The 12,165-nt window shown below is 38.0% G+C and overlaps 1 protein-coding gene across 1 annotated transcript in view; it reads left to right on the top strand.

Annotated features, from left to right (window-relative positions):
• LOC135222636 (nucleolar pre-ribosomal-associated protein 1-like) overlaps positions 1-12,165 on the top strand; it is a 307,212-nt gene that overhangs the window by 141,080 nt on the left and 153,967 nt on the right. Inside the window, exon 5 of the mRNA XM_064260767.1 lies at positions 377-3,031. Coding sequence (XP_064116837.1) covers positions 377-3,031 — 2,655 coding nt within the window. The remainder of the gene's footprint in view (positions 1-376; positions 3,032-12,165) is intronic.

Below are 12,165 nucleotides of genomic sequence, written 5' to 3'. Positions count from 1 at the left end.
GATAATATTGTAGCTGATACATACTATTGCAGTCTGCTAATTTGAGGTTTGTAGCAGATTAGCAGATATCCAGTAGCAGTAGGGAGATAAGATTGACTTGAGATCTCATGTAGGAATGTAGTACTGCAGCTCTCAATCCCAAGGTGTCTTGTAAATATTTTACAATAACTAATAATGTACTCAGAATTTGTGACTGATTTTAATTCTTTAATTTATTTTGGTCTTGAGGTGTGTGTAATATATATTTAGCCCATCCTGTAAAGGTTAAAGTCTGAAAAGCAGAGGTTTTTCAACTAAATTTAATTTATACAGTTAATGCCATAAATTTCGTTCCTTATTTTATTACTAAAATGCATTTTCATTGATTGTCTTGCAGAGGTATTGCTGAGCATCTTTCCTGGCCTCAGGTATAAACAAAGTGAAGAGGTGTTGCTAATTTTAAACTCACTATATAAACATATATTGATGAATCCAAATGTAACTAAAAAAAGAAAAATTCTGATGTTTACACCAGAAACTGTAAGGCATCTTAAGAATTTATATTCATGGGTGGGACCCAGAAAAAAGCTTCCTAAATCAAAAGATGAAACAGAGTTGCCTAAATCAAAAGATGAAACAGAGTTGCCTAAATCAGAAGATAAAACAGACAATGAAAATGAGGAAGCAGGAAAAGAAATAACGAGAACAGTGTTCAAGTTTATCTTAACTCTTTGTTCATCACATGAGCATGGCCTTGTTATGAGATCAAGTGGTTTCAGAAGAAGTGGACATAATTTAAACAGTAGCATATACAAAATCATATCTGATATGAATAAGCCATGGGAGACAACTGATGGAGTACTCCTGATGAGTCATGCTTTTGCTGCTTGCCCTGAACTCCTTCCAAAGTATCTTGACTCACTCAAAAATTTACTCTTCCCAAGGTCGTCTGTTGCATTTGTATCACTGATGGAAATGTTGGTTGAAATTGTGAAGCTTCAGAAGCCTTGGCAGTTAATGGAATCGCAGAAATGGCAAAGTGTTGTATCGTGCATTTTTCCAGGTTTTCCTTTGAATCAGAATTTTTATCTCAGGTTGTGCCAAAGTGAGCACAGGACAGTCAGGTATGTTGGTTGCACTTTGATGCTTGCTGTTCTTAGGAAAACAAAAGAAACCAAGGAAGAGCTAAAAAAATTGGGTCTTCCAAATGATGTACTTGAAAAGGTTGAGCAGAAGTTTACTAAGGAAGTGTCAAATACTTTTGGCAAACAAATATTAAATTCATTGACTGACTGTTGGAAGTATACTATAAATAGTACCTGCAGTAATAGAAGTGAGGAGGAAGAAAACCCCAAGATTGAAGAGGGGGATGTTAATATACAGCTTACTGATGAAATTCTGATTATTGCTGAATTTCTTAATCATTACTCTGATATCTTAGCTTCCCCTGTTGTTGAAGTTTTATGCCCACTAGATGTACTCAACACAATACTGTATGTAAGCAGTCTAAAGTCAGAGGAGCTTACCCGAAGCAGATCTGCTAAGAAGGATTTTTGGGTAGCTTGTTTAGACTTACTCTACAAGATCATCAGCCAAAAAAAGTTCACTGTAGGTGTTGAAAATTTGGAAGAAAATATATATCATGCTATTATCAAAACAAATTCTCATTTTCTTAGAAGTTCTGAGTTTACCTCGTACTGTACTAGAGAAAACAAAGATGTAAAGTATAATCTAGAGGATGTATTGTCAGTTGCTCTTGACAAAACAGGCATTACAGATGATGCTGAAAATATTAGATACTGGTTGAAACATATCACAGGCCCGAATTATGTCAAACTGTCAACCTTTTTAACCCACATTATTCAACAGACTGTGAGGTCATACAATCATTATACAGATTATTTGATAGAATTAAAGGAGAAATTTACAAAGCAAGGTAGCCTACCATTTTTGGTAGATGTAGAACCTGTTATTTTTGACAATAAACAGGTTCCAGTTATTCTTGGGTATAATAAACCATTTTCTAGATTTGTTCTTGCTGCTGTTGATCTTTTAACTGCAAATCCAGATGATGAATATAAACAGTACTTCTCATCTGTTTTGAGCGACTGTATTCATTCTATGTATAATCCAGGCCTTCTGGTGCTTTTCCTTATAGAAAAGATTTCGCTAATTAGTGATGATCTAAAGACTTACCTTTGGCACTTTGTCAGTCACCCTGAACTGCCAAAGAATGAATCACGGGAAGTTCTTGAAGAAGCAGATCTTACAAAAGTCTTGAAAATGTCATTCATGGCACAAGACTTTACATCATTAAATGCACTTTTAGATACAGAGAATATTCAGTATGCAGTAAGAGGTAACATGCGTCTCATTGTGCTACAAATACTTTTATATTTGTTTGTTGAACGTGAAAGGGCAAATGTGAAAGTAATCCCAGTCAGCAAGACTTATGCTGAAATTTTGAAGAAGCTGTATGTAGCCAGTGATGAAGAAAATGGTGTAGTTGTCATTAAAACAGTTTTGGAACATCCGAGGGTATTAAAGGTGTTTACTCCAGCTGGTTCTAATAAGTCTCCTATCACGTCATTAACTCAGTACTTTATTGGGACAGTGTTTGAAAAATATCCAGATGTGAGTTTGTATACTTATCCATATTATTTGAAAATGCTGTCAAGTTTGAAATCTGCATCCAAGAAGGGGCCATTTGTTAGGATCAGTTCTGGATTGTCCCCATTTGTGAACTCTGAAAATACAATACTGAGCTATGATGATGTTGAAGAATTGTGTTTGGTTTGCTTGAAACTTCCTGGTAATTTGTCTACATCTTGTAGCCCCGTGCTTTACCAGTTAGTCAGCATATTGCAGAGTGTGACAACACCCAGGAAACAGCCCCAGGAAGAGACGGTGCACCTCCTGTTCAACAAATATTTGGAATGGACTGTGAGTAAGAAAGGAGGAAAGCACAAGAGCCGCAATAAGCTTCTGGTAGTTATGGAAGATTTTCTGCCTCGGATAATGACAACGAAGATAGCACAACAAATTACACATGGTAAGTTCTTTATAAAATAGTTTATTAAGACCATCGAGTTACACACATACTAAGTGGTTATTGTTATTTGGCATAAGATTTCAATTGCAAATTGCAAAGGATCTGAGTGTTTTCTACTGAAAACCTCATTTCTGAACCAGAATGTGTATGGATCTTTTCTTTCACCCAGTCGCCAATCCTTGATTTACGTAGTCTGAGGCTTGCTAAGTTTGTGTACAGTACCTGTATTGTATTTCATTTTTTTAAATCCGATTTATTAAGAGCAGTTTCTCAACATGATATTTTATAAAATTCCATTTCAAGTAATTTTCTTATATCTACACACAATAAGTTTCTTATAAAGTATAGTTTATTTAAACCATCTATACTCTGTTTTTTTTCATCTGTCCATCCGCCTGTGGTGTTTTTGTATGGTAACACTGCGTCCCGGGCTTTAGATAGTTAGGCTATTTGTAAGTTTTAGGTAAATAAAAGGATGTCTGGGTGTACATTTGCAACTGAAAAGTGTTTTGATAATTTACTGTATGCGAATTACACCGTTAATATTCGAAATAGGATATTATTATAATCGTTGAATGTAAGCTGAATGTATCTTAAGCCCAGGACGCAGTGTTACCATACAAAAACACCACAGGCGGATGGACAGATGGAAAAAAACCGAGTATAGTTATAGTATTCATAGTATGTGATTATTGTTATTATGCATTAGGTTTTCAAGTACACATTGTAAAGGATCTAAAATTCTTAGATGTTTACTGAGTGTATTTGTATATGCAACTTACCTAGTATAATTACATAGCTATAAGTTCCACTTATTACAGCAGCTTGAATTCACAATTTGTGGGTAACACTTCAAACTGTGTAGGTGACAATTCCTCCCACTAGCGGGAGAATAGGAATGAGTGTATGCAGAAAGTTCAGTTTGTTCCTGCTGTAGTCAGGTAAACACCAATGATGGCGGTTGGTAGCTTGTTCTTTATTTTCTGGGTAGTATTTAACTGGATTTCAGTGGTTTGTGTTTCCACTGGAATGCATATTTAGCAGCCTTCAATGGACTCTCAGGATGAGTTTTTTTTCATTTTTGTTATTGTTGAATTGATTCATCAACTAATCTGTTGTTTACTCTTACAAGCCAATGAAAGTAGTTCAGCCATAAAGTAATTCTTGTGTGTTACGCCATTCCTTTAGGCTAAACTTTGCATGATGTTTTTTTTATTTACCTGGTTTCATTAATTGTAACCTTTGTTAAATATAAATAGTTTTGCCTTATTTTAAATTCTTGAATGGTGTGTTTTCCATGTATTACTACTCGCAAACTGTCTTTTGCCTCTTAAGTAATTTTTTAATGTTTTGTGTTTCTTTTAGGCTAACAAATACATAACTTTACTTGCGAGTTGCTGGTATGATTTTGCCCTGAAAAATAATCTTCTATCTTACATTAGGATAAGCTTTTACTCAGTGTTGTTTTGAGGGCATAGGAGATTCCCTAGACATTAGACAATTGCCTTAAAAGTACCGTATATTTCCATGTATAAGACGACCTTTAAATCCTAAAATTCCTCCCTAAAAATTGATGATCGTCTTATACAGTAACCTCCCCGTTAACACGAGGGTTACGTTCCTGGAGATGTCGTGTTAGCCGAATTCGTGTTAACAGGGAAGTATTTCTCCATAAGAAATAATGGAAATAAGGGGGTTAACGTTCCAGGGCAATGGGAAACTTAATCTATTTTGGGATTTTGCCAGAAAAAAAACACTTTATTTATATATTTAAAGGTCACAGAAACAATAAAACACACATTCTTACCCTAGTTGTATTTATTTAAGAAAATACTGTTCAGTACATACGTAGTTGTAACGCACGTAAACTAGTATAAACACTATGACGCATCACTCCAGTTCCCACGCTCACCCCCCTCTCCCTCCTCACTCGACTGTCCTTCCTCGGCCCGCACTCTCTTCTCACCCCCGTCTCCCTCCCCACCCCCCTCCTCCCTCCCCACCCCCTCTCCCTCCTCACTCCACTGTCCTTCCTCGGCCCCCTCTCTCTCCTCACCCTGCTCTCTTCCCTCAACCAGAACTGTTTTTTTTTTTATAAAAAACTGGCTGAGTTTTGTTTGTGTTGTTTTCTTCTTCTTTTGTTCTAGCATTACTGTGTAGCAGTTCAGTTCTGACATCACCTTTCTAGCTATTGTAAGCACCTCCTGTTGATGTTGGGATCCTTGGCTTCTAGGATGTCTAATGCTCCTCGTATGGATGACAGCGCTTCCTCAAGATCACTTTTTGTTAGAATTCGCTCAGGCTCTGGGGTGGGTGCTGTAGGCCGTGATGCAACTGCCTCCAACTCTGCATTTTGTAGCTTCTCCATCTCCAAGAGTTCTTCGTTTGTCAATTCCTCTCGGTGTGATTCAAGCAGTTCTTCAATATCTTTTTCTTCAAGTTCATCGAACCCAGCTTCCTTTGCCTTGACAAGACATTCCTTGCTAGCTTTGTGAATATTTTCACTGATGTCAAAGCTGACGAAATCATACACCAATTGAGGACACAGCTGTTTCCAAACCCCATTCAGGCATTTCCTTGGCACTTTCTCCCAAGATTCTTTAATAAAACAAAACGGAGAGCATCTTTGATGGTAAACTGCTTCCAATATTCCTTCACGGTCATCTTATCTGTTTGTGTCCTCGCAACCATGTCAGTCAGGGTCGAACGTAGATAATAAGACTTGAAAGTTTTGATGATTCCTTGGTCACATGGCTGAAGCAATGAAGTGGTGTTTGGTGGCAAGAAAGCGAACTGGATGTTGCTGGATAAATTTTCTATTGATGGAGGATGGCTGGGCGCATTATCCAAGATGAACAGAATCTTGAATGGAATCTCTTCCTTCTCACAGTAAAGTTCTAATTCTTTTTCCAATTTTCCAACGTAATCCTTAAAAATGCTTCCCGTCATCCATCCTTTTTTGTTGGAATACCAATAGCAGGGTAGGAAGGTCTTGACATAGCCCTGCGAAGACACAAGAACAAACAGAATTATAGTCGATTCATTTAACTCTAAATGCGAAAAAATGTGAGTTATTTAACAAAAAAAAATATATATATATTTACTTTTTTTTTATATTTTCGTTCCTAACCCAAAAACTATGAAAGTCAGGCGAATGAATTATTTTTTATGAGAAAGTCAATAAAATTCCCTAAATATCGACATATAAATCAATGGAAAATGATTAAGTCAAGAAAAATCGGTTTGGATACGGTAACAGTTTCATTTTCACTGAGAGGGAAGTGTAGGTGCAATCAGCTGATTTCATTGTGAGAATTTTACTACGCCAGGGATTTGAGCATGCGCAGTAAAGAAACTACTTTGCTAGCGTATTGATACCTGAGATACACGGCCCAAGGTATGATCTAGCCTATGGAAATTGCTACTTGTCCAAAAATTTAAAAAAAAAAATGCCCCTACCACACGTACGAAAAAATTTGGTAAATTTTACGTACCGCTACGTCAGTTGGATAGATAGGGTTAAGGTAGATTCTTGCGCCTACGAGCCGTTTGTTTGGCGGCCTCTGATTTGAGTTGCCAATTAGCGATATAAGAGATTTGAGTTGCCAATTAGCGATATAAGACGTTGCAGCTTCGACTGCAACATAATAAGACATATTCCTCATTTTCTCTTCACATATTACACGCATCCAAAATCTGAAAGCCCCAGCGTATTCAGGGTGATTTTATTGTATGAAAATACAAGTTTTAATTCATCTTGATCGTATGACTTATTAAAAATCCGATGATAAATAAAAACACGTGTAAAGATTGAAACTTTTTCTCTTCACTTTTGTGGCTAATAATTGACGTTTACCTTACCTTCAATGCTCATGGATTTTCCGAGTGATAGATGAGGGCAGGCTTCAGCTTACAGTCTCCCTCTGCATTGGCACCAAACAATAGAGTGAGTCGATCCTTGGAGGCCTTGAATCAGGTGCTGTCGTCTCTTCAACCGAGATGTAAGTCCGTTAGGCAGTTTTCTTCCAATATAGACCAGTTTCGTCTACATTAAAAATCTGCTTAGATGTGTAGCCACCTTCCTCGATGATCATCTTGAGGGTATCTGGATATGTCTTGGCTGCTTCTACATCGGCAGAGGCTGCTTCCCCAGTCATCTTGAGATTGTGAAAGCCATATCGTTTTTTGAACCTGGCGAACCATCCAGCACTTGCATTAAAGTTCTTGACTTTGTCTTTCTCCTCCTCGTCTACCAGATCATTGTGAATGCTCAAGGCTTTAGCCTGTATAATAGCCATGCTGAGAGGGACATTCTCCTTGTTCTGGTGTTGAATCCATTGTGCCAGTAACTTCTCCATCCTCTCCATCTCTAAAGATCTTGCCCTGGAACATTGTGAGGAGGAAGCTGATGTACCAGCGACAGCACTAGCTCTGATTTTGTCAGCATTCGCCCTTATGGTCCTCAGTGTGCTCTCGTTAAGACCTGTAGCGTGAACTATAACTGAAGTTTTTTCACCACGATCATAGCGATTCAATACTTCTAACTTCTTTTCTATGGTCACAGCTTTCCTTCTCCTCTTTGATTCACTCTCCTCACTCTCCTTTGAGGCAAAAAGACGCTTGGGTGCCATAGTAAAGTACGCACTATATTATGTTAATCAATGCTAGATATTAGCTCTTCTCACTGCGAGGGCTGGATTCACACTGAGCCAGCAGGCGAGAGAGAGAGAGAGCGCGGGAAAGGTGGGGTGAGTCAGACTCTCGCCACATCTCCCGCGCTCTTGCTCTCAGCGGAAAATTCAAATCGTGTAACATCGAATATTACGTGTTAGCAGAATTTTTCTGTATGATTTTGAACTCGTGTAAGATCGAAATCGTGTTAACAGAACTCGTGTTAACGGGAAGGTTACTGTAGTACAATTCTAAAAATCAAACCTTGAATTCTAAGATGTTTATCAGTAGGCTACCCTCGGCCTCAGCGCTATAACCTAACCACCAACATGCATGAAGATTCACTTTCTGAAATTAACCGGTAATAAAATAATAAAACCATTTTTACCTTATAGTATATTATTGGCATATCTTCTCAACAAATAGCCTATTTCAGGAATAATTCTAAATCAGTGAAACAAACTTTTATCTTTGCGATCCCAGCTGAGAAAATGTAAACATCGAGTTAAGGTTGAGCTTGTGCGCTTACAGCAACCTTTATCTTTCGGTAATCTTTTAGAAATTTCAATGGTGGTGTAATTACGGTAGTAATAACTTTTAGGATTACATAATATTCATTTTTCATTAAAAGTTTCTCATACATATCACAAGATTGGTCACATGTGCCATCATAATTCTTGTCTGGTTCTGGCGAGTCGTCTTCAGCTTCGTCGTCGATATCATACATATCATCTTTGGTACCATTCATGGAATTTTTAAAATGATTTTATGACTGTTTTCATGTTCCCCCATGCTTTTATAACAAAATGCAGAGAACATCAAGTGAGGCAGCACTCAAAGCTGTTTGTAACTGTTTAGAACAATTCAGTCATATGAACAATAATTCTATACAATAATTATCGTTCATTATTGTATTGTTATCAGCGCCGCGGTTGTTTGAGAATGGTGATGAAATGTAAACAATTTCTGTTTTAGGCATGTATGTATGAAAAAGGGATTTTTACGTAGGAAAAATCTATTTCTGGGGGAAGACCTGTGTCGCCCTATGAAAAATCCCTGTTATTCATTTTTCCCAGTATAAATAGCTCTTACGTATACCAGAGAAAAAAGCTAACAAAGTTATGCTGAGGTTACTACCCCCAGCGCGATCACCCAAGGGGTGTCGGTACAGAATAGGGGCGCTGTGTTACCACAGACCACAGGGTTTCTGCCATTTAGATGATTCCCTGTCAAAATCCCTCTCTTTTGGTGTGAGCCGTTACAACGGAATCCCACTACTCTTACCCACTCGCCACTATTACTACTACCCCAGCGCCAACTTGCATTCCTGATTAGATCTACAAACTTGGATTAGTCAGGGTGGGAAGAAATGTTAATAGGGCCAGGGTTCATAGGGCGACACAGGTGTTCCCCCAGAAATAGAGTTTTCCTACGTCAAAATCCCTTTTCTGGTGTCGACCTGTTCGCCCTATGAAAACATACCAGAGAATGCTATACAAGTTTGAGTATAAAATATATAAAACCAGGTTAATGATATTTAGAGTAAGAATTATAACTAGTTTTACTATTTAATCTTAACATTATATCTTAACTTACTCTTAGTATTATATCTCAACTTATTATTTGTAAGAAATAATTTCTTAATATATCCATAACCATAATATTGATACATATACAATAACTAAATTGTACAAAATATGAAGTTATTGGTCTCGATCATGTGTCACACAGACCAATCAAAGTAATATACTAATACTCAATAGCAATGTTAATTATATACATATGTGTAATATTATATACTAATTCGGTAACGGGATCGACAACAAACGTTTCACCCGGTCCGGAAACAAGGTATAGTGGGGAGTGTAAGCGAGTCATGCAGGTAGAAGGGTCATGCAGAGGGAGATAGTTAAAGGAATAGTCTATTCAAAGGTTTCTAAGGAGAGCCATCAGCCTGTTCTTCAGGAACCACCACAATACCAGCTGCCACTGTTGAAAATTTAAAGGTTTATAAATTTTTTAAAATAGTGGCGCTTAAGCATCTTTGGGGACTTTCAACCTGTGTACTTTTTTAGGCCTTCAAACTTCATATTTTGAAAATAATTAGTTGAGGTGGTCACTGCTCGGATATCATGGACATGTGGAACTGAATCTAGGTTGGCTTGTTTAATAAATAAATAAAGAATCTGTTGCCTAATTCCTCTTAAAGTTATTGTACCCCCTTTTTCTCTAATAAAAGAGAGCCCGTTGTTATTTGAGATGTTCTGGTCATAAATGTTTTAAGTGTATGAACTGGACATAATGATTCATCTTCTGGAGGAGGAATAATTTCCCAAGGAGCCCACCTATTCTGTGGATCCTCATTCTTTGCTAAAAATTGTCTATCTGGTGAAAGTAAAACTTTCCCAGATTGAAGGAATTCCACATGTCCTGGATTTCTAGAAAGTGCTGATAATTCAGATATTCTAGCACCCGAGGCCAGAGCTACTAAAAACAATGTTTTTCTTAGTATTGCTGCATAAGAACAGTTATCATTATCCAAATATGATGCCAGTTTAAGGACATCATTTAAGAACCATGATATCGATTGAGGACGGTTGACCGGTCTCAAACGAGCACATGCTTTTGGAATAGATGAGAAGTATGTGTCTGATAAATTAGTATCGAAACCTATTTGAAAAATCTTTCTTAGGGCAGATTTAATTGTGGTAATAGTACTGGCAGCTAAGCCTTTCTCATGTAATGATCTAAAGAAAGAAATTGTAAGATTCTTATCCATTTCTTGTACATTGTTATCATTTAAAAACAGCTAGTTTTTTAACTGCTGAGTGATATTGTCTAATTGTAGAATCTCTTTTATCCGATTCTACAAAGAGAACGTTTAACGGATCTACATTCGCTTCATTTTGTGCCGCAAACTTCATGAAGTCCATAAAGTTAGGGCATTCAGAATTCTTGAGGAAGCTGACACAGTCCTCGTTTGTACTGTCTGTGTTAATTTCGAGGATGGAGTCTTTTGAGGTTTGAGTTTCATCTCCATGATAAGTGGGTACCAATTGCTCTTCGGCCAATTGGGTGCCACTAGTGCCAACTGGCCTTTGAATAATCGTAGCTTGTGAAGTACCTTCTATAGGAGGTTCTCTGGTGGAAAGAGATAAATCCTTTCCCACCTGTTCCAATCCAGAGACATTGCATCGATCGCGAAAGCATTGTTGTCTATGTTGGGAGCTACAAAGCAGGTCAGCTAAAAGGAATATTGTTATCATTACATGATTCAATTTGTTGGATTTGGGACCTCTTCTGTTTATGCAATGGACGACTGTAAGGCTGTCCGATACAACTTGGACGGTTGTAATTTTCTCAATGTCAGGAACACTGCCATCGCTTCCAATACATTTATGTGGAATTGACTGAATGTTTGTGACCATGTCCCTCGAACTTTCTTGAGGGGAGAATATCCCTCCCAGCCACTCAGGGATGCATCTGTGTGGATGATCAAAGATGGGGGAGGAAATTGAACGGAACTGATTTGGATAGGTTCTGTTGTTTCGGCCATGGAACAAGTCTCTTTTTCAGAATGTCTGGAATTCTTGAAACTTCGTCTCTGAGTTTGAGATTGGCTCTTGATCTCCAGACCTGATTGATATCTTTTAATCTGGTTTTCAATAAGACATCTGTCACTGATGTAAATTGAAGGGAGCCTAGGATTCTCTCCTGTTCCCTTCGAGATGACCGTCGTTTTGTTACAACGCGTTTTGTAGCTTTCACTATTTCTTTGACCTTTTTGGGTGGCAGAGATAGCTTGTGTTTCTTCAAGTCCCACAGAATTCCTAACCATTGAAACTGGGATTGTGGAGTCAGTTTGGATTTGGCCATATTCACCTGAAATCCTAGAAATTTTAGAAATTTTTAGAACTTTGGATGTTGATCTTCGACATTCTGCTTCGTTGTCTTCCCAAAATAACCAATCGTCCAGGTAGGCTACTAAAAGTGTCCTTTCTTGCCTAGCTTGAATCCTAGGTATGGAGAGAAGTTTCTGGCTATTGGAACGTGATAGTAAGCGTCTGTAAGATCAATAGAGGTGGTGACGGCCCCATAGGGAAGTAAGGTCCGTACCTGTGAGATTGTCAGCATATGGAACTTGTCGCAGTGAATGTAGGAATTCAGCCGAGACAAGTCCAGGATTACTCGTCTTTTGTTCGAGTCCTTTTTTGGGACACTGAACAATCGTGCTTGGAATCTTATGCTCTTCACCCTCTTATAGCACGTTTCTGAAGAAGATCCTTTGTATATTCTAAGAGGTCCTCTGTTGGTTTTTGAAAGAAGTTGACTGGAGGGGGAGGGCCCTTCTCCCACTTCCAGCCTAGACCTTTTGATATTATACTGTGGGCCCATGGACTGAAGGTCCATCGACCTTTGAACAAGTACAGTCTGTCTCCCCCCTACCTGGGAGATTTTACTGG

The sequence above is a fragment of the Macrobrachium nipponense genome, chromosome 8 (assembly GCF_015104395.2).
Source record: "Macrobrachium nipponense isolate FS-2020 chromosome 8, ASM1510439v2, whole genome shotgun sequence".
Classification (NCBI taxonomy): Eukaryota; Metazoa; Arthropoda; class Malacostraca; order Decapoda; family Palaemonidae; genus Macrobrachium; species Macrobrachium nipponense.
The sequence above is the reverse complement of the archived record's forward strand: the minus strand, read 5'-3'. Positions and strand labels throughout refer to the sequence as shown.